The sequence below is a fragment of the Euprymna scolopes genome, chromosome 12 (genome assembly GCF_053919585.1).
Source record: "Euprymna scolopes isolate OS-2025 chromosome 12, ASM5391958v1, whole genome shotgun sequence".
Classification (NCBI taxonomy): Eukaryota; Metazoa; Mollusca; class Cephalopoda; order Sepiida; family Sepiolidae; genus Euprymna; species Euprymna scolopes.
This window is the reverse complement of record NC_136493.1, coordinates 75,631,692-75,655,244: the sequence shown is the minus strand read 5'-3', so window position 1 is coordinate 75,655,244 and position 23,553 is coordinate 75,631,692. Positions and strand designations below refer to the sequence as shown.

At 34.6% G+C, this 23,553-nt stretch overlaps 1 protein-coding gene across 3 annotated transcripts in view; it reads right to left on the bottom strand.

Annotated features, from left to right (window-relative positions):
• Positions 1 to 23,553, bottom strand: part of LOC145291345 (dynein axonemal assembly factor 11-like) — a 45,507-nt gene that overhangs the window by 7,553 nt on the left and 14,401 nt on the right. For 2 of the 3 annotated variants that reach the window (XM_080137111.1, XM_080137109.1), the window contains exons 2-4: positions 17,783 to 17,885; positions 4,986 to 5,100; positions 3,360 to 3,516 (exon numbers count right to left, since the gene is read on the bottom strand). In XM_080137111.1, the coding sequence (XP_079993237.1) occupies positions 3,360 to 3,516; positions 4,986 to 5,100; positions 17,783 to 17,844 (334 nt within the window). In that variant the 5' untranslated portion in view covers positions 17,845 to 17,885. Of the gene's footprint in view, positions 1 to 3,359; positions 3,517 to 4,985; positions 5,101 to 17,782; positions 17,886 to 19,466; positions 19,694 to 23,553 lie in introns of those variants that run through there. The other variant, XM_080137110.1, reaches the window with a different exon arrangement.

The window sequence follows — 23,553 nt, the reverse complement described above, 5'->3', positions numbered from 1 at the left end:
ATGCATGCATAGATCATCGTATAACGATTAGATCACTGTGACTGACGTAAAGAACATTTAAAAATAAAATGTTTAAATTCAATGTTATTTCTCACAGTTAATGGTAGCCAATTGGATACAGCCTTTGCTAATCGAACCAGAGATGGATCGTGTTGCAGGTTCGAATCGACTGGTGTTAATCGTAACACCCTGCACTGAATATTCCCAAAAGGATGAAAATCTAGTGTCTGTAGGTATTTAATTATTATAGTAAAAAAATAATTATATATATAAACGGAGTTCAGGATAAATTTGATAATTTTTTATATGCTTTCATTTCAGAATCATTTGAAGGACTTGATATCAGTAAACTGTAATAGGTAGTTGTTTTTTTTTACTATTAGTAGATTTCAGAGGTGGAGACCATAGATGCCTGTGAAGTTTTAAAATACTGAAAGAGGGTGACCTGTATCATAATCTATCCCAAAATTAGAAATCTTAGCTTAGTATTCTTTGAATATTTTGAACACTGTGAGATGTGAGCAGGAGAATCGCAACAGAGATGTGAAATAAGTAGCTAGCTTGAAGGATCATATCATTCTGATAAAATCTGTCAAGAAGTTGCAACAAAAGTTGTGGCAATATCCAAGTAAGTTATTACATACCTTGGCAATGCACACCTTCATAAGAAAGTGTTGAACAAAGATTTTTGCTACTCCTCATACAAAGTCACAAATATCTATTACTTGTCAAAAAGACCAAAGAGAACTGCCTTACAATAGCCAAGAAACTCCTCAACAAGATCCAAGTTGAATTTCTTCATAAAAGTTGTTTTATTGTTTAAGCCCAGGACTTATTGAGTGATATGGTATATTTCTAATTAATACACCATGTATTATTATTGTTTATAACTTTGTGTAATGACAAACGTAAACAACAGAAGACTTAAAAAGAAAAAAAAACTTTATTCTGTTTAGAATAATTGATACAATAGTGAAACTTTATTGCTTTCTACTTAATTAAAGAGTTCTCTAAGAGGGAGGTAATTACAAAATAAGGGAGGTTACTCTTGATTATGTAGAACACCCTATTTTGGTTTTTGCTTTTTATTGCATGTCAAGCATCAAGTGTTAATAACTCAAGTACATCACATACCCTTTATGTAAGTAAAATGAAGAAAATCACAAAAAGTTTGTTTTCTTTTTTAACTTCAAAAATCAGAAAAAAAAACAAATAAGAAAACCAGGAAAAAATCAAACTGTCACTAGAATTTTTTAAGTTGCCAAATAATCTGAAAATCACAAAAAAACATTTAAAAAAAAATCACTGAATAATCAAATAATAAAAAAAATAATAAAAAAATAAAATGCAGCAACAAAATAAAAAAAGTGATTTATATTAAAAAAAATTTAATCATCAAATAATCAAAAGTCAATCAAAAATCAAAAAGTAGGTTAAAAATCTCTTGGAAGCCACTCACACGTGTTTAATAATAGTTTGTTGTTTTAAATTGAAATAAATCATTGCTCACATCAGTCCTGCTATATCATTAATAAGCATATGGTGGCAAGAAAGAAACAAACACAGTATGAACTTTTTAACATCCGGAAAAAAATGCTGCCAAGGGTGAAAATTGAAAAATTGGTACATGAGGGTCGTTGGATTTTTTCTGTTTGTCAACTGTTTCACGAATACACATGTGGGAAACGTTCAGATAGCAGATTCATTATGTTAAGAATAAGTAAATATGAAAACACTTTTTAAAGATTGTGTCAAGCCGGTCTAATGGTTATCGTTCTTGACTCAGTGTCTTTAGGTTCTGGTTTCAATCTCAGCTCAAATATTTTTTTTTTTTCTTACAAGAAGTCAACTGTTTAGAAAAAACACGTACTCGCAAGCACATGTCTCAGAATCTTTCGTTTTTATTTAATTTTTTTAAAGAAATTTAACACTACATTTAATACTTAAGGTATTTCTGTTTATAATAATATTTATGTGTATTTTACGACTGCACAATACCGGGAGGCTTGTTAGTAGATCATAAAAAAATGTTTATTTTGTTGACCTTCTGGCATAGTAATTGCAATAATAGCAGTAATATTGTGATTATTTATTTTTCCTTTTGAGTTATCATTTGTGATATTATTGTGCAGGCTTTAACCATGTAGTTGGAGAAATATTTTTGGTTGTAGTTATCGTTTTTGATAATATTATGTGGATTTTAACCGTGGTGTAGGGTGATATTTCTGGTTGGAAATATCTTTAAGGATAATACTGTGCAGGTTTTAACCAAGTAGTTGGGGTAATATTACTGGTTGAAGTTATAATTTGTGATTTTATTAGGCATGCGTTAACCACATAGTTGGGGAAATATTTCTGGTGGAGTTATCCTTTGTGATAATATTGTGTAGGATTTGACCGTATGGTTCTATGTAATAATTCTGGTTAGAGTTATTACATGTAATTATATTGTATGGGCTTTAATCAGGTAGTCGGGAGTAATAGTTCAGGTTGGAGTTATCCTTTGTGAGAATATTGTGCAGGCTTTAACTGCAAAATTTTGGGTATATTTCTGTTTGGAATTATCCTATGTGATAATATTGTGCAGTTTTTAATTGTATAGTTTAGGATAATATTTTTGGTGGGAGTTATACTTTTTGATAATATCATGTAGGTTTTAACCATGAAGTTTGGGGAGATATTTCTGCTTGGAGTTAGCTTTTGTGATAATATTGTGCAGGCTTTAATCACAAAAGTCATCTCTTGTCTGATGAATTCTCAATGAAAAATATTTCTAGATATGTTGTGGTATGAGATATAGATTTCAATGGATTGCCCAGAACAGACGTTCTAATGGCCAGAGTTAATTTGTATTGTTCCCTTGTGTCTGAGTCATGTTTTTGACTAACACAGACTTGTTTGGTAACTGTTCCTGCTACTCTGAACCTATCTGCTGGGTGAGTTTGAGTTCTTCCATATATCAAAAAGTTTGATATGTGCCTGGCTCCTACGGCGACGGTTTTCTGATTGACTGAAAATGGATCTTGATAATCGAATTTGGAGTATTTACTTAATTGAAACTGAGTATTTTTTTTACAGAAATTGTTTTATCTGCTCCTGCTGTTAATTGGTGGTTTTTGTCGCTGATACTACTGCTGCTAATTTATTGCTGCTACTGCTGCTAATTTGTTAATTTTTGTTAACTTAGAAAAGGCTTCTATCAATTAGGCAGTTAGTATCAGTTTAGGAGAAAACTTAATAAATTGGAATAAAATCTTGTTAATGATTCTGTAACAGTCCCCAAACAAATCTCGAAGAATAAAAATATGGGAAAAAACGTCCAAGAAAATGTTTTTATAAAGAAAGGAGTTTTTACTTACCGACATCAAGCTCTTCTATCAGGTTGTCAGACAAATCCAAAAAGGCGAGGCGTTTCAATTTCGACAAGTTTTCTAAAACCTCAATTTTGTTGTTCGATAAAGAAAGATATTGGAGATTTGGTAAAGAATCTAAATTCTCAATTGTTCTTATATTGTTCTGAAAGAAATGAATGCAAATAGAATTTATTTTTTCATTTATGCTACCCACAAAATTCCACTAATGTATTCCTTAATAAAACTCACAGTTCTTCTTGTAATCCAACCATATTTGGTACAAATAAATTTCAGTTTATGCCTGCCTTGTTCACTAAGTTTTAGTAATGAATGTCCAACAGTATTTGTTTTATTATATGGGGAGACACTCTCGTAATCGTCTCATAATAATAATAAAAAAAGACTGTTGAACATTCATGATTGAAACTTCGTGGACAAGTAAGGCATTGTCTGAAGTTTATATGTACCAAAAATTGCTGGATTTCTGAAAGGATTATGAATTTTATTAACAGATGCATAAGTGATATTTTTTTATGGATCTTCCTAAACAAAATTAAATTCATAGAGAACGGTGTATATTATAAGCAGTGTTGGTTTCAGAAGCTTCAATTTATGATGTAAGACTTCCACAGGGAGACTACTCTTAGTAAACTTGTTAACAAACTCCCAATGCATTAAGAATAGAAAGTGGATCGTGGGTTACTTTCAGCAGCCTTGTAACTCTCCCTTGTTGTGCCTTTTAGTCATCACATTCAATGATGTTTTTAGCAATGGGGAAAGAATTGCTGTTTTCTGGGTCAGCTATTATTTTGTTTTGACCGGCAGGCATGTAAAGATTTTAAGTCCTCTCATACTATTCATTATCATCGTACTGCTAATCTATCCATCTCACTAACCTTTGTCCTTGAGTGGCTCATCAGCAAAAAAAAGTAGTGATTCATCAGCAAAATAAAGATAGTTTGTATTTGTTGTCTGTGTTATGTAACACGATGAGTTCTTGCTGTGAATGTCTTACAAAGAGGAATCAGAAATTGGAGTCTAGTCCAGTGTCTTTCAACAAATAACAATAGAGTAGAAGAAAATTCAGATACCTCAGACCTCAGATTTAACAATAGATATTAAAATCAATTAATAAATATTCCCAAAATTTCAGTTTCTTTTGAATGTCAAAGGGTTTTTAGGGGGTATAATATGGACATAACCTCTCATTTGAAAAGACAAATATTTCAGATTTGCATTAAGTCTGATCCATAATCATTAAACATCAATTAAGCATGATTCCCTGAATTTCATTTTCTTAGAACCCCTTAAATGTTGGACATTTTCTTGAATCAAAATCATGTCATGGATTTTGATCAAAATTGGAATAAGTATTCTAGATATAAGGTTTAATATCATTATATCTTGATTTTAATTTTCGAAAGGCAACATCTAAGTGATTAAGAACTGTTGTGGTGGTAATTAATTTTAGACTTCCTGTGGTGGATTTTCTTTTAGTTTTTTTAATTGAGTGAAAATTATAGAAATTAAAAAATAACAATAAAAATTATAAGGGGTTGATGGCTGAAAATAGTACTATACAGGGTAAATAAATATTCAAATGATCTTGCTATCGCTTTTAAAAATACTTACATTTTGAAGGTAAATGTTTGTTAAAACTGATTCGTTCAGCAAGTGAATGAAGTTGATGCTCTCTATTGATTCGGTATCCAACCGAAGATGCGTAATTTTTGTTACGGCTTCTAATCTGTAAAACACAAAACAAACGTTGTCTTATTTTATTTCTACAAACAATGCATCTTTTTGATGAATTAAATCATATAAAATCAATTTCCACGAAAACATTCTGTTGGAATTTTTTGTACCGATAATTATGCATGCCCCTGTTTATACATTATATTTTTATTCTGGTTCTTAAATTTGATTTTCTGTATTTCGTATCTTTTATGATTCTTAGTTTCATATATTTTGGGTTCGTATGAAATTCCCTTTAATTTGAATGGGAGGGCAGTACTAGCTCCCTGATGATGACGTCATGAGTCCCAGTGCAAAAATCGGCCTCTTTTGGATGCGGCCGGCCTGGAGAGTGGACATGAATTCATTGCCCGGCACAGATAAGGAATTTCCAGAGCCCGACTTCAAAGAAATATAACTCAGCAACAGAACACTGGGACGTGATGAGGCGAACTTCTGATAACTTTATTTACGTGGCTACGGTTTGCACGTATTTGGAAGGAGAGAAATTTAAAAGACTTTAAATTGAGAAAAAAGGAAAAAAGCATATGCTTGACGGCCATCAATTTGTGAGTATGTTCCTAAAATTTATTGCATATGAGAGTGTGATTAGGAACTACTATTTTGAATCATTATTGTATTCGTTCATGGATACAACATTTTCAATATAAGAACCAGCGTTTTTTTGCATTATATGTTGGAAAAATTTGCAACCAACTTCATTGTAAATAAAATCTCTTCTTCATTTTAAAACAAGACCTTAGATTTATTAAAGTCAAGAGGAGAAGGTCTATATAAGGATTATTTTCAATCCGAAAGAGTCATAATATAGGATTGGCTGGCATCAGTAAATCTTTTGAGTGAATAGATTTGCGACCGCCATTTAGAGGAAGATGGAGACGAGTCTGTCGTTTCTACAGATTATAGTGTCAAAGTTGAGTTTGCTGCTGGTGTTAGAATGGACCGTTTCAGTTTGGCTAGCAAGTTTGACAAGGTTTCCATCAGCTCCCCAGTGGGTTCTAGCAGTATTCAAAGAACCCTATTCACCCTGAGTTAGTGCCGAAGTTGAATTGCCCCTCTTTTGATGCCACCTCGTTAGATGCAGACAAGTTTGCATTCAAGAACTTTCTATCACAGTTTAAGAACTGTGTTATTAATGTTACTTCTAAGACCTTGCGGCTTCAAATTCTAAAAAATCATCTTTCTGGTTATGCGTTCCAAATCATGGAGCCCCTAACTATCTCTGAGAAAAATTATCAGGTTGCTTTGGACCTCCTGACTGAGGAGTTTTTGGATCAGAATTGTATAATCGATACCATATTGGAGCAGATTTTTAGTTCAAAGCCTGCATTGTCCGAGGACTATTCTTCAGTCAAGCATTTTTTGACAAGGGTGAAGGTGGATCTTCTCGAGTTGAAGAATTTGTTTAATGTCAACTGTTTGGAGGAGGGAAGTGCTGGTCACAGAGTGATGAGTCACGTAATATTCTCCAAATCGCTGGGAGTTTTGAAAAGAGAAATCATTCGCATGGCAGGGTCGAATTATCCATCATTGGTTCAAATTTTTGCATTCTGTAACAATATTATCCGAATTCTACTTTTAACAAAGCCACTAACCTACAACTCTGGAAAATTTTAAAGTCAACTCGAAGGTGGTTCATTACAAATGCAATTTTTGTATGGTTAATGATCACATTTCCTTTCTTTGCAAAAAATATACTTCATTGGAGGCGAGACTTGCTCGTTGCAACGCAATTAATTTATGCACTTTGTGTACTAGTCGCATGCATCTTGCTTCCCATTGTCCTGGCAAAACTCATAGTCTTGTCTACAAATGTTGGCAGTGTAACAGCAAGAGTCACTCTGGTGCCCTTTACCCGGTGACTAAGAAGCCTGATGTAACATCTAATGTATGTTATCAAAGGAGAGATCTGGATCAAGAGCTCCTCCTACCCATCATGAGTGTGGGTCATTAAGGGGGATACTGAGAAATTGCTTGCTGGACTCAGGAAGTCAGCGATCTTACCTGTCGAGTGGGTTGTTGGAACGGATAAGTTACAGGGAGGGGCTAACTGATTCAAGAATGTATGACGTTAATACTTTTCTTGGTTCTGTCCATAAGAGTATGAGAGAAGTCAGTCTGTCAGTGGTATTGTCCGAGTGTACCCGGAAGATTCCCTTCTTGGTCGATGATGATATCGACATGAAATTCACTGTTCTAAGATTGTCTTCAGCGGTTGCAAATTTCTCACTGAATGGTGTTAGGTTAGCTGCAGATTTTTCGAGTGTCAGGTGTGATACGATCCACATTCATGGACTGGTTGGTGTGGACCTGTTGCAGTACTTGCACTCGATGGATTTAATAAAGTTCATGAATGTTCATGCATGGAAGATTGATCAGGGCATTATTCCCTTTGGCAATGTGGAATATTTTTTGCTTCCGGTGGAGAGCTTGGCTGCCGGTGACTATACGCAGGTGAACAGTTATCAGAACATTATCTTCCAGTATTCTGCATGCCCTGTCACGCATGCGAATTTCATGATGAGTCCCAAGGCTGATTATCTGGATCCTTGTCAGACCTTTGAAGAGTCAAGCATAAAGCAGAAGCTGGATAGGATGTTCAGTTTGGAGTCATTGGGCTTGATGGACAAGAACCCCATAAGCAGCTATGATGCCCAAGATTGATGCCTTTCGGGACTCTATAGTTTATAAAAATGACGCATACTATGTTGACTTGCCTTGGGATGAGGACAAGCTCAGCGCTGTCCCTTCCAAATACAATGTGTCATTAAGGGTCGTCAACCGAGTGGTCACAAGCCTGATCAACAAGCAATTCTATGAGGACTACTGTAGAGTCTTCTTGGAACAGGAGAAAGAAGGTTTTATCAAGAGGTGCCATATTGAACCGGCACAGTACAAAAACTACACATGGATCCCGTACAGACATGTGTCTAAAAACGACTATCGAAATACTACCAAAATATCGAAATACTACCAAAATACTATCGAAATACTACCAAAATATCGAAATACTACCAAAATATCAAAATACTACCAAAATATCGAAATACTACCAAAATATCAAAATACTACCAAAATATCAAAATACTACCAAAATATCGAAATACTACCAAAATATCGAAATACTACCAAAATATCAAAATACTACCAAAATATCAAAATACTACCAAAATATCGAAATACTACCAAAATATGGCCTGTATTTATTGTTCCCTCAAAACAGGCGGTTGCCCATCTCTCAATGAAGCAGTCTGCTCAGGCATAAATCTGTTCAGTGACATGTTGGATTTGTTACTTAAATTTAGAACTGATAGATACGTTCTGCTAGCCAATGTCATGAAGGCCTTCCTTATGATCTGGTTGAAAAGGGATTCGGACAAAAATAAATTCTGTTTTTTTCTTAAAGTTAGACCCTGAATTTGTTTGTTTTCGCTATAACACCCTTATCTTCGGGTTCATTGCCAGTCCTTTTATTTTGAATTATGTTATAAAACCCCATTTAAGCAAGTACGAAGAGGCTGCATGTATCGAGATGCTTAGAAGTAATTTCTATGTAGACAACTTGGTTAAGACCCACAATAACCTTGACGAATTATTGTCCCTTTACCAGGGAGCTGGTAAAATTATGCAAGAAGGTAATTTCCTACTGAGATCTTGCAACTCCAATAATGAGCAGTTGAGGTCTCACATGGAAAGAGATGGAAGTTTGGTAATCCACGATTCTCCTAGGTTATTTATATAACCCTAGCACAGATAAAGTGCAGGTTTACTGCAGTTCCCTTCAGGCTGGTGCAAGCACTAAGAGAGAGATACTCTCTCAAAACTCCATCATTTTTGATCCCTTGTTGCTTTGTCTCCTGGTTACAATTAAGGGGAGATTACTCTTACAGGAGTTGTGGAAATTAAAGTTGGGATGGGATGCTCAGATTCCAGCCGAGCTTCAGTCAGGATGGAATAATTTATTTGGAGACCTTAAACTGCTTGACAGTCTGGAATTCCCTCGACACATGGTGGATAAATCAGTTCCTGCTCACCTAGTGGTGTTCTGCGATGCTTTGCAAAAGGCTTATGGGTTTGCTGCTCATATTGTGCAGTAGTCTTCTGCAAACTTGATATTTGGCAAGTCGAAGGTGGCTCCTTTACCAAGTAGGACTTTGTCGACCTTGGAGTTGTTGTCTGTTTATTTGGTGCTGAAATACCTCTCCAATCTGCTAAAGGCTTGCTCTGGTATGGTCTTCTCTGATATAACTATAGCTGTGGATGCACAGATTGTTTTGTCTTGGGTGTTGTCTGATACTTTGAAGACCAAGAATCAGTTTATAAAGAAAAGGTTAAAGGATATTAAGCAAAATGTGAGTGTAATAAAAGAAAAATATCTGGTATCAGACCGACTTGATCACTAGAAGTATTTCACTGGAGAAATGTAATATTCAATTCGGATTCTGGCTTTATGGACCTGCTTGGCTAGCTGGCGATTACATTAATTGGCCCGTTAGTGAACTGAATTGTTTGAGTGCATACAACCGTATGGTGGTTTTGTCTAATGCTATCCAAAGGGTTGGGCCTATCCCTGATGAAGGAAGCATATTTGGTTTGGAGAGATATTCTTCTCTTGCTAGACTAATGAGGGTGGCCATCTATCTGTTTAGATTTGTGAATCGGTTGAGGAATATTGATAGGGACCCTCCACTATGTGCTAAATTGTATTTGTTGAAACATGTGCAGTCATTGTTTTTTAGTGAGGAAAAGCAGTTTTTGCTGAATCCGCAGGACACTTGTGTCTCGCTTTGTTGCTGACTTGAACCTGTTTGTGGATTCTGAAGGTTTGATTAGAACCCAAGGAAGGATTGATAAAATCGGGTTTTATGATTATGATGTCTTACACCCGGTACTGCTGCCAAAAAATTCACACCTTACTTGGCTTATGATTTTGAACAGTCACACAGACTGTAAGCATCTGAGTATTTCTGCCACCCTGAACAAGCTTCGCTTGTCTCGTTTTTGGATACCTAAGGCAGGACAAGCAGTCAAGACTGTGATTTCTGAGTGTAATTTGTGTAGGAAATATAACCCTATTTCCTTTAGGTACCCTAATCTGATTCGGCCCTTCCTGCAGGCAGGTGTTGACTTTACTGGCCATTTGTGGATACAAACCGACAGGGGAGATAAGAAGGTCTATCTGTTATTATTCACTTGTTTAAGTGTTCGAGCTATCCATTTAGAACTCATTGATGATATGAGTACCCATTCGTTTGTGCTAGCCATGATAAGATTTGTCAACATTTATGGCATTCCTTCTCATATATATTCAGACAATGCTCGATCTTTTGTAGCGGGTAGTAATCTGTTTGAGAGGATGTATGTCTCTGATGAGTTTTCTGACAGATTGGGGAAGTACAATATTAAACACTTGACAATGCCAATGTACTCGCCCTGGTTTGGTAGTGTCTGGGAGAGATTGATCAAAACTGTTAAACTGTGCTTGTATAAATCTATAGGTCGAGGTAAAGTTGACTATTTTGATTTGTTAACAGAGATGTCTGACATACAGAATGTTATCAATTCCAGGCCACTTACATACAGGTGTTCAGGTGATTTTGGTTTAGAAGTGATCACACCCAATAGCTTTGTTTGTCCGAATTATAATGGCGAAGTCTTCCTTAAGACAGACACTGACATTTTCATGGATGAAGCCCCTGCCAGAACTAGCCCTGTGAAGGCGTTGGATTCACGAGATCTGGTACTAAAGGATTTTCACAGAGTTTGGCACAAGGAATACTTACTCAGTTTGTAAGAGCAGAGTAAAGACTTGTACTAGAATAGTTTTTGGTGAAGAATCCGGCTAAACCATGGCCTTATTGGTATTTGGGAAGAGTATTAGAACTGGTGGGGGGAGATGATGGTTGTGTGAGATCTGTTAAAGTGAGGAGATCAGATGGTAGAATTCATGACCATTCGTTAAAGCACCTGTACCCTCTGGAATTGAGTTTGACCCATTCTCACCAGGCGACTGATCCTCCTGATGAAACTGCTAATGAGACAGATGCCCCCTCTTGCAAGGCTAGGGAGTCTGAACAGCCAGATGAGTGTGCCCCAGTACCCAATGGACGACCTCGAAGATGCATAAAGAAGAGGTCTGATAATGAGAATAATTTTCTAAGATGACAAATCCATGTTTTCTTTGTTTGTTTTTTTCAGAAGATGCTGAAGCCATACATTGTGTGGTATATGTATATATAAAGAAAAAATTTGTATTATAAAATTTACAAGTGTCATCCAACTGCAGATTGACTGCCATTTCTTTTTAGGGGAGAATGTTGGAATTTTTTTGTACCAATCATTATGTATCCCCCTGTTTATACATTTATTATATTTTTATTCTGGTTCTTATATTTGATTTTCTGTATTTCGTATCTTTTATGATTCTTAGTTTGGTATATTTTGGGTTCGTACGAAACTCCCTTTAATTTGAATGGGAGGGTGGTGCTAGCTTCCTGATGATGATATCCTAGCGCAAAAATCGGCCTCTTTTGGATTCCGGCGGCCTGGAGAGTGGACATGAATTCATTGCCTGGTGCAGATAAGGAATTTCCAGAGCTCTCCTTCAAAGAAGTATAACCAGGCAATAGAACACTGGGATGCGACGAGGCAAATTTCTGAAAACTTTATTTACGTGGCTATAGTTTGCACGTATTTGGAAGGAGAGAAATTTTAAAAGACTTTAAATTGAGAAAAAAGGAAAAAGGCACATGCTTGACGGCCATCAATTTGTGAGTATGTTCCTAAAATTTATTGCATATGAGAGTGTGATTAGGAACTACTATTTTGAATCATTATTGTATTCGTTCATGGATACGACATTTTCAATATAAAAACCAGCGTTTTTTGCATTATATGTTGGAAAAATTTGCAACCAACTTCATTGTAAATAAAATCTCTTCTTCGTTTTAAAACAAGACCTTTATATTTTATTCTTTACCCCCCCCTTTTTTATTTCATCCTTTTGTTTTTTTGCAGGCTGTTATTTTCGCGTCGAATTTATCTGAAAGAGGATAAATTTCTAACAATTCCGTAATTTTGAACTTTCTTGCTTTGAGATTTTGTTTTGTTAATTTAGGTTTTTGTATAGCTTATTACAAGGGTGTTATTTGATTTTCTTCCTTTAAATAAATGAAATCATAACAAGAAAAATGCTTTTCCGGGGGCGGAGGGATGAGGAGGTTGTAGAGGAAAAGAAATTTAAGAGAAATTAAATTCCTCTGCCCCAAACAAAATAATAATAAAAAAAGAAATAAAACACAATGACACCTTCTTCTCGTTTAAAATGCGACACATTTATTTTTCAACAAAAATAACAAGATGAACAAGCAAAGTCCGATTGGTAAGAGTTCTTGTGAAATCATTATGATTAGAATGTTCAAATTAGGTGAAAATCCTTTGTAGAATTATTGTGATTAAAAGGTCATGTTAGATGAAAGTCCTTCTTAAAATAATAAGATTGGAAGGTGAAAGTCTGTTTGAAAATAATGTCCTTATTTCAATGTTTTTGTTTTAACTGGCGAAGTTCACTTTATTCAAAAGTCCCATGAGGAAAGTAGTCCATTGTTAGTAATTCTTATAGAAAATGTATGGAATAGGTGTGTGTGTGTGTGTGTGTGTGTGTGTGTGTGTGTGCATAAGTGTGCTTTTTTTTTTTGATGCCCGCGTGGCATGCGTGAATATGGTTTCGATAGATTTGAAAACAACTATTAGATGAAAACAAGAGACATGTCAAGTTGGAGGGAAAAGAGAGAGAGAAAAAATGTTTGTTGCATTTAAATACTTTTTGAACCGGATTCCAGCACGAGATTGCTGCTGCTGATATTTGGTTTGGGAAAGCATTAAAAATCAATCTTCTAAAATTTCTCATTGGTCGATATTGTCACGTCGTATTGTCTTTGCCTACGTCCACCAGAAATATGTCCATTTTGTTTTTGTTGTTGTGAGAAACCCGGGTGGGCGTATTTGAAATTGTGTCGTTGCTAGAAGAACTTATTTTTGTGCAAATGCGCGTGGAAATTAAAATCAATGAACGTTCGTTTATTTGTGTGCAAGCGTGTGTGTGTGTGTGTGTGTGACAGCACAAGGTACATTTGTAGATTATATTGAACATTCCTTTCTAAGAAAAAAAACATGAGATTCTTCTTTTTTAAGATTATTTAATTTTTGTATTTTAGAATTTAGAACTGAGGATTAGTTTTGTATATAAATTTAACGTTTAATCAACTACTTTTTAGAAAAGCCAACAAAATTCTTAACCACAAGACCTAAATCTGAGTAGCTGCGGGTTAGAGTTCAGTTGTGATGGGAAGTGTTAGAATAAATTGCTTTGATTCTTCCGGAAATAAAGGATCATAGGTATTCCCCTTGGCCGGAATTAAGGATTCTGCCATATTGATTTCTCAAAAACACGTGTATACTTTTAAGTTGATAAAACCTTTACGAAAGGCATTCCTGTTTACTCTTTTTTTATCTCTACTTATCATTTCAATTTTGTCACAACAGAAAAAAAAAATGAACAACCTACTGCGGCCGGACAGATTCAACGTAGAACCAACAGCTCCGAATTCGGAAAAACTCTATAAACACCGGAAATTAACGTTCGAGTATTACTTACGCACTTTAAACAATGAGGAAATAGAAAATAATGCACAAAATCTCTTCACCTTGATTAATTCAGTCTCAGCGACAATATTCAAAATAATAAGCGATGCTACAGATTACAATGGCGCCATAGAAACACTAGACACTGTTTACATAAAACCGGCAAACGTTATATTTAACCGACATCAACTTCTGACGAATAAACAGAAACCGGCACAAACTATCGACGGAAGTACTTGCCAAATCTTGCAAAATTCAAGCAGTAAGCGCTGAGGAGAACAAAAAGCAATACATCTGTGATGCTTTCATTAGAGGCATCTCCTCCTCATCTATTCGTCAGCACCTACTCAAAAAAACATTCTGAACTCTACAAGAGACCTTTACAATGGCTAGGTCTCTAGAACAAGCGGAGAAGCATACAGTAAGCTTTGATAACCACCCGAACGTAGCCGCTACCATAATTAAACCGGAAGACACTCCCTTAGCCACTATAAAAGGAAATACCCTACCAAAAGGAATTTGTTTCTTCTGTGGAAACACACGACATTCACGGGCGATGCGTCCTGCGTGTAACACGGAGTGTAGGAAATGTAAGAAAAATGGCCATTGGGCGAAGGTATGTAAATCTTCCTCCACCACTGTTGCTGTGTTATACGACCTGGAATCTCTCCTGACTAGGAGCGGGTGCCAAAGACATTACATACACGAAATGCAAAATAAATGGGCAAGTAGTGAAAACTATGGTAGACTTCAGCAGCGTGGGGACGTTTATCAGCAAAAATACAGCAAGAAAGCTGAAACTTTTTATTATTCCTAAACAGAAAACCGTAGCATTGGCGGACCCTAATCATCATGCCAAAATCATCAGTGAAACTATTATTGACATCTCCCTAAACAGTAAAAACCACCACGCCATGACAGTGGAAGTAATTAAGGATCTGTTCATTGATATGATTATCGGAAAGACCTCCTAAAACAATATAAAACTGTGACTTTGAAATTCGACAGTCCCGGGGAAGAACTTGTTATCGGGGCAATGGGACAGTTTTCCTTGTATCAAAATTTCTCCTCCTCCCCTTTTCTCTCATCTTTCTACACAGACGACCCCTATTGCCACCAAATTTCGTCGTCACTAAATCACTGACAACATATTTATTAGAGAGGAAACTGCCAGAATGTTGAGGGAAGGCATAATAGAGCCCTCTATATCTCCTTGGCGAACCCAAGTTTTAGTGACCTCGAACGAGAATCAAAAAAAAAAAAGAATGGTGGTCGACTACAGCGACACCATTAATAGATTTACAGAACTGAATGCCTATCCCATCCCTAACATTAATAAAATGATTGATGACATAGCTCGCTACAACGTTTTTACAACACTCGACCTGAAGTCTGCTTACCATCAAATCCCAATTAGTCATGCCAATCGGAAATACACAGCATTTGAAGTAAATGGAAAACTTTACCAATTTACTCGTATTCCTTTTTGGCGTCACTAACCAAAGTAAGAGCATAATTTCTGCTACTTCTATCACACTTCTTGATTACACAATCCAGAACAACCAAATTGCTCCTGATTACCTGAGGCTAAAACCACTCCTTGAAATGCCACCGCCTCTAAATTTTCGGTCACAAAAACAAATAATTGGTATTTTCTCTTACTATAGTAAATTCATTCGAAACTTTTCTGATAAGATACTGCCTCTCAACCATAACAAGGAGTTTCCACTGCCCTCATCAATTCTAAATTCTTTTCAGACGTTGAAGATCGACTTAAGAAATGCTACCCTTATAACTGTTGACCCGAATAAAGAATTTGTAGTAGAAACTGATGCCAATAATTACTGCATTGCTGCTACTCTAAACCAACAAGGTAGACCTGTTGCATTCTTTTCTTGGACACTAAACCTGAATGAGATTAGACATCATGCTGTCAAAAAAGAAGTTGCTGCGATTGTCAAAGCTCTCCGAAAGTGGCGACATATCCTGCTCGGGAGACATTTCAAAGTTATTACATATCAAAAGAACATCAGTTTTATGTTTGATAATAAGAGGAAATCTAAAATTAAAAATGATAAGATATCTCGTTGGCGGATCGAACTGTCACAATTCAAATTCAGTATTGTTTACCGTCTAGGAACAGAAAATACAGCTGCTGACACATTTTCTCGCATCTCTGCATTAACGCACACTTTGCAAGACCTCCGCGACTATGCCATCCTGGTGTCACGTGACTCAACCACTTCGTCAGAACAAGAAACCTTCCTTTCTCTTTAGAACAAATTAAAAATATAACAGACTCGTGCTCCTCCTGTCAGTATCTGAAACCTAAATTTGCCAGTTGTAACAAAGGAACATTCATACAGGCTATACTACCTTTCCAGTGATTAAACATCAACTTTAAAGGCCCTTTACCTACTTCTGTGCGTGGTAACAAATACTTACTCATTATAATTGATGAATATACTCGCTTTCCCTTTGCCTTCTCCTGTAAGGATATGACTAGCAAAACCTTGATCCACTGCCTAAACCAACTATTTTCAATTTTTGGTATGCCCGATATGATACACACAGATGGGGCTGCCGACTTCCTTGCAGGAGAAATCAAAGATTACTTATGTGGCAAAGGTATCGCCACATCTAAAACAAGTAGATACCACCCTGAGGGTAATGGGCAAGTTGAAAAACTTAATGGAACTTTATGGAAGGCCATCCAAACGACCTTACACTCTAGCAACATGAAACTGCCCCATTGGGAAGATATACTACCAAACGCTCTCCATTCAGTTAGGTCATTACTATGCACTGCCACTAATACGACTCTTCATGACAGAATGTTCAAATATAGTCGTTAATCTTCCTCCGGAACTTCTGTTCCCCCTTGGGCGAAACCAGGCCCAATATATGTCAGAAACCATACTAAGTCTAGTAAGCTCGACCCTCCAGTAACCCCTGCTACCTTATTAGACATCAACGCCTACTATGCTCATGTACGACTACCCTCTGGTGCGGAAACTACTGTTAATGTGCGAGACCTGGCTCCTAATTCCTCAAATGAAGAAGACCAATACAATAAAAACAATTCTGCAAGCCCTGAAGCCCCTAAAGAACCGCCAACTGACAAAGACAATACCTACGTGAAGGAGAAGAATCCCTTACCTGATCCTGAAAATATCCATGCTCCCCAAGATGTGGACGCTGAGGGCCAAAATCCCTGTGAGTCAGTGCGGAGATCGTCCAGAATGCGATGATTTCCAAGTAAATATAAGGACTTCTTAACCTAGTACTGAACAGATTAACTTCTGTAATTCCATACTTAATTATTGTTGAAGGGGAAAATGTTAGAATAAATTGCTTTGACTCTTCTGGAAATAAAGGATCATAGTTATTCCCCTTGGCCGGAATTAAGGATTCCGCCATATTGATTCTCAAAAACACGTGTATATTTTCAAGTTGATAAAACCTTTACGAAAGGCATTCCTGTTTATTCTTTTTTTATCTCTACTTATCATTTCAGGAAGAGATGACAAAAGCATTCTGACATAAGTGACCACCATCATATGTGTCCATATATAGCATGTAACCATTCCATTCAAAGTGTCTCATTTATTTACTTAGCATCAACTACTGTTATGCCAGCAGAAAAGCAAAACTAAGTGGAATGATTTTTTTCTTTATGAATGTCTAGCTTTGAGCATTTATTGTATATTTTATTATGAGAAACAGCATATTTAAGAAAGAATGATGCTCAGACATCTTTCTGTAGTGGACATTTTAACTACTTTATTCATAATTTCAAAGAACATGGTAGTACAGTTTCCTAGTGAATGATTTTTAGCATTTTTTTGTTATTATTTTTATTAATTTCTAACATAAAATTAAGATAAAATTAAAATAGCATTTACAGTTTTACTATAAAATTAAAAATGTTGCAAGATGAAATGTAAAAAAAAACAAAAAAACAAATATTCCAATCCCACTCCCATCTGTCACAAATTAGAAATTCTGAAAAGAATCTCATGATTACTCACATTTGTTTGTCTGTCCAATCTTTGGATTCTTGTGGCAAATGACGCCGAATTATTATTTGCATAGATAGTGGCCATTCTTGCTGTCGGCTTGATAATGGCTCAACTAGAAAATAAAATAAAATAAAATATTAGTTCCATTTAGCAGCATTCCTTCATACAGATTTTACTGTACAAGCAAATACATAAGACAAGAAAAAAAAAACAAGGCGATATTTTCTAAATACCATTTAATGAAGGCGAATCCAGAAAGGCTTGCACCCAGTTGGTTCGCGTGCATACATTACCATACATGGGTTCAAGAAAGTTTAAAAAGAATGTGTATGTGAAAAAGAGAATGTGTCTCACATGCCTTCGATTTTGTGTATGCACATGTGTTGAGCGATGCAAGAGAATAAAAGAGTGGAAATCTCTGTGTTTTGGCTTTTATAGTGCACCCTAGCATGGTGAAAAGGGAGATAATTAGATCTGAATAATTGATGTATGTATGTGTGTATGAGTGTGTGAAAAGGTAGGTGATGCTACAGATTAAAAACGAAATAACAATTTGGAATATTTTATTGACTTTGTTTGAATGTTTTCTTTAACACTTTGTTCTGTCATTCAGTCGTGTTTCACTGTCAACACAATAAGACTAACAAATACAGACAATTACTCAATTTAACATAAACACTATATTAAACAATGTGCTTCGAATATTCAAGAGTTATCTACCTGGAACTATATAAAAGTTATCTCCTCTAAATTTAGCCAACGAGAGAATGCACTCTTCTATATCTGGAAACCAAAAACCATATCTAATTCCACACCTGTGTGAATTTACAAATACATTTAGAGAGTCGGTCTCTTTCTTCATTGACCTTTAAGGTCAGTTGACATGCTCCATCTGACCATCCACCTTTGCATGGTCTTCACAAGCCTGATGTTGTTCCAATCACAAAATAAAGCTCACAGAACAACGAAGTCATATTTAATTCTACATTACTCATTGCATATCTCTTTTTTTGTTGTTTACTTTAACAATGTGTGTAATTTGATTGTGTTGGAACAATTAACGGAGCCCTTCCTGTAATAAATGTGCTTGTGGCTTTAACTCCTTTATGCATCTTCTTAAGTATTTCCTTTTTACTTTTGTCCTTCATAAACTTTCTCTCTAAGAATAAATAAACACACACACACACACACACACACATATATAACTGGTTTTTAATAATTACTTCTATTTTTATTCATATTCACCTGCCTATCCAATTGCCACTGACATGTAAGATGTTTGTGAATTAGACATCATGCCTACAAAGACATTCAAAGTAGGGAGTTAAGTAGCAGAATGTCTGTTTATATAACACTTAAATTTCTGCATGTTAATACAGTCAGGGAAGCAAGATACAGTGAGAAAATTTCAAACAAACACAAGGGTACAAAATTGTGTTGGAGCTTGGTTGAGAGTGTGAGACCTATTAGTGTTGCATATTGGTTATATTAGAAGGGATCTGTTAGACGTACATTCATTAGTGGGTGTCTTTGCGTATTATACCTAAAGGTCCTTATATATATATACGTGTGTGGGTGTGTTCTTATCAATATTCTTTTTCTGTGGGTGTGTGTGATTCTTCTAATGTCTTTTTGCCTTGCTTAGGGATGTTTCCGATGATGTGTATGCGCCAACAATGCAATGCGAACATACCTGAATTTGCCTTGCCCAGCGATGATATTCTCTCCTTCACTGGTTCTCCATCTTGCTGGGAGTCGGGTCACTGCAGACAGATTCATTGATGAACAAACAAGATGGACTTGAAATTTCAATCTTTATTCAAGGCAAATTCTACATCTCGGATCCTAGTTGTTTTCGGGAGGCACCCAAATTCCCGTCCGCTTAATCTGCCGCCTAGACCCTCTCTCCCCGTCTCGTCATCACTGGAAGCTACCCAGAATTCAGTGTCACCTTCCAATTTCCGGTGCACTCCATCTGGGCCACTCAAGGTGACTGAGTTTGATAGCTGTCAAAACTAACCTTGCTAAACTATTTAATGAGAAAATAAACATTCTTATTTTCTTTATTTCTAAGCTAATGAGAAAATAAACATTCTTATTTTCTTTATTTCTAAAAACTACCTAGATAGCATTTAAGCTGGGACTCCTAATACAATACAACATTAGATTGGAAACTTTTTCCAATCATATCCAATAGAAAGAGGGGTTGATGCACCAGCCTGTATGTGGCAAAAAGATTGCATGGGCTTTGTAGAAATATAGGATACTATTAGGTGTAACTAGTTTTCTAGCATGGTAGAAGAAGCCCATCTTTTTTTGCAGCAGCCTTGACAATGTCTTCTATGTATTTGTTCCAGTTTATGTTACCTATGAATATTAGGCCAAGAAGTTTGAATGCTGACCTCTCAGCTTCTTCTGTTCTTTTTTTTCCGGCCACCATGAGTTATCCACAATAACACAACACATACAAAATAGTGACTGTCTGTTTAGAAAAAAGCCAAAATACATGATCCGTACAAAAAATGTAGAAATAGAATATAAAATATTCTAATTCTTCTAATGGGATTAAAGGTGAAAATAACTTTTTGATAGGTTTTACATTTTAGAATAAGAGAAAATTTATTTGTTCGATGCCGAATTATAAATAATTTATGAAGTACAAGATAAAAAATAAAAATTTACAGTTCCTGATCACCAACCTCCGTGATTTTCTTTTTAAAAATATTTTTTTGAGTTGTTGTCTCAGATATCATCCGTCTTTACATCGAGTTTGAAGTGTATAGCAGCTGCGTTAGAAGCATCATCATATATGGTAGTTAATACTGAACTCTCACCTAGTTCTCTCCCAACCAATTGCAACGCATTAACAGGTCCGTGATCAAATGAATCTACAATACTAAATTCGATCAAATTCCAACACATCAGTCCAGAGGCTTTATTGAAAGCACTACTTTTGTTCAGCATAGAGGCTGAATCGATGATGCTGGTATGGTCACCAGGAAGGCAAGTAGCGGGAGGGGGGCAAACTTTTGTAGCAAAAATTTTACAAAATATAATGTTTCATTTGTTTCATTTCGTTTTAGTTAAGTTTGGTTTCATTTCGTTCATTTTTTATTATAATGAGGGCAACATAAAAATTGCCATTAATGCTTTTTGAATGTCATTATGATGTTAAATTGAAATATTTTTATTGATTTATTAACTTTTTATAAAATTACTTTGTCAAATTAATAATTGCAAAGTTTTGTGTTCTATAGTCTTTTGTTAAGCCATCGTACCTTTTGCCACATTCTGTTTGTAATTAAATACTTTTGCCACATTCTGGAGGTAATTAAATATTTTTTGTCACATTCTGTTTGTAATTAAATACTTTTGCCACATTCTGGATGTAATTAAATACTTTTTGTCACATTCTGTTTGTAATTAAATACTTTTGCCACATTCTGGATGTAATTAAATATGTTTGCCACATTCTGGATGTAATTAAATACTTTTTACCAAATTCTGTTTTTAATTAAATACTTTTTGCCACATTCTGGTTGTAATTAAATACATTTTGCCACATTCTGTTTGTAATTAAATACTTTTTGTCACATTCTGTTTGTAATTAAATACTTTTTGACATATTCTGTTTGTAATTAAATACTTTTTGTCACATTCTGTTTGTAATTAAATACTTTTTGACACATTCTGTTTGTAATTAAATACTTTTTTCACATTCTGGTTGTAATTAAATACATTTTGCCACATTCTGGATGTAATTAAATACTTTTTTCACATTCTGGTTGTAATTAAATACGTTTTGCCACATTCTGGATGTAATTAAATACTTTTTGCCACATTCTGGTTGTAATTAAATACTTTTTGTCACATTCTGGTTGTAATTAAATACGTTTTGACATATTCTGGTTGTAATTAAATACTTTTTATCACATTCTGGTTGTAATTAAATACTTTTTGTCACATTCTGGTTGTAATTAAATACGTTTTGACATATTCTGGTTGTAATTAAATACTTTTTGTCACATTCTGGTTGTAATTAAATACTTTTTGTCACATTCTGTTTGTAATTAGATACTTTTTGTCACATTCTGGTTGTAATTAAATACGTTTTGACATATTCTGGATGTAATTAAATACTTTTTGCCACATTCTGGATGTAATTAAATACTTTTTACCACATTCTGTTTGTAATTGAATACTTTTTGTCACATTCTGGTTGTAATTAAATACTTTTTGTCACATTCTGTTTGTAATTAAATACTTTTTGACACATTCTGTTTGTAATTAAATACTTTTTGCCACATTCTGGTTGTAATTAAATACTTTTTACCACATTCTGTTTGTAATTAAATACTTTTTGTCACATTCTGGTTGTAATTAAATACTTTTTGCCACATTCTGGATGTAATTAAATACTTTTTGACACATTCTGTTTGAAATTAAATACTTTTTACCACATTCTGTTTGTAATTAAATACTTTTTGTCACATTCTGTTTGTAATTACATACTTTTTGCCACATTCTGGTTGTAATTAAATACTTTTTGCCACATTCTGTTTTAATTAAATACTTTTTGTCACATTCTGGTTGTAATTAAATACTTTTTGTCACATGCTGGTTGTAATTAAATACTTTTTGACACATTCTGGTTGTAATTAAATACTTTTTGCCACATTCTGTTTGTAATTAAATACTTTTTTCCACATTCTGTTTTAATTAAATACTTTTTTCCACATTCTGGATGTAATTAAATACTTTTTGCCACATTCTGGTTGTAATTAAATACTTTTTGCCACATTCTGTTTTAATTAAATACTTTTTGCCACATTCTGGATGTAATTAAATACTTTTTGACACATTCTGGTTGTAATTAAATACTTTTCGTCACATTTTGTTTTAATTAAATACTTTTTGTCACATTCTGTTTGTAATTAAATACTTTTTGCCACATTCTGTTTGTAATTAAATACTTTTTGCCACATTCTTTTTTAATTAAATACTTTTTGCCACATTCTGGATGTAATTAAATACTTTTTGTCACATTCTGGATGTAATTAAATACTTTTTGTCACATTCTGTTTGTAATTAAATACTTTTTGCCACATTCTGGATGTAATTAAATACTTTTTGACACATTCTGGATTTAATTAAATACTTTTTGTCACATTTTGTTTTAATTAAATACTTTTTGTCACATTCTGTTTGTAATTAAATACTTTTTGCCACATTCTTTTTTAATTAAATACTTTTTGCCACATTCTGGAACTAATTAAATACTTTTTGCCACATTCTGGATGTAATTAAATACTTTTTGTCACATTCTGTTTGTAATTAAATACTTTTGCCATATTCTGGTTGTAATTAAATATTTTGACTACATTCTGGATGTAATTAAATATTTTTGCCACATTCTGGATGTAATTAAATATTTTTGCTATATTCTGGATGTAATTAAATACTTTTGCCACATTCTGGTTGTAATTAAATACTTTTGCCACATTCTGGTTGTAATTAAATATTTTTGCTACATTCCGGTTGTAATTAAATACTTTTTGTCACATTCTGTTTGTAATTAAATACTTTTTGTCGGTGATCATTTTGTGTTAAATTTATAAACAAAACTGATCCTCAATCCTAAAGTTGAAAATAACACTGGACAACAATGTTTTACTTTTTTAAGTTCGTCTAGATTTCTACAGCTGATTTAGTGTTTCTTTCCATCAGGTCAGGTTTTGTGCTAAATTGATTTAAAAAATATCAGATCTTGTGACAAAATC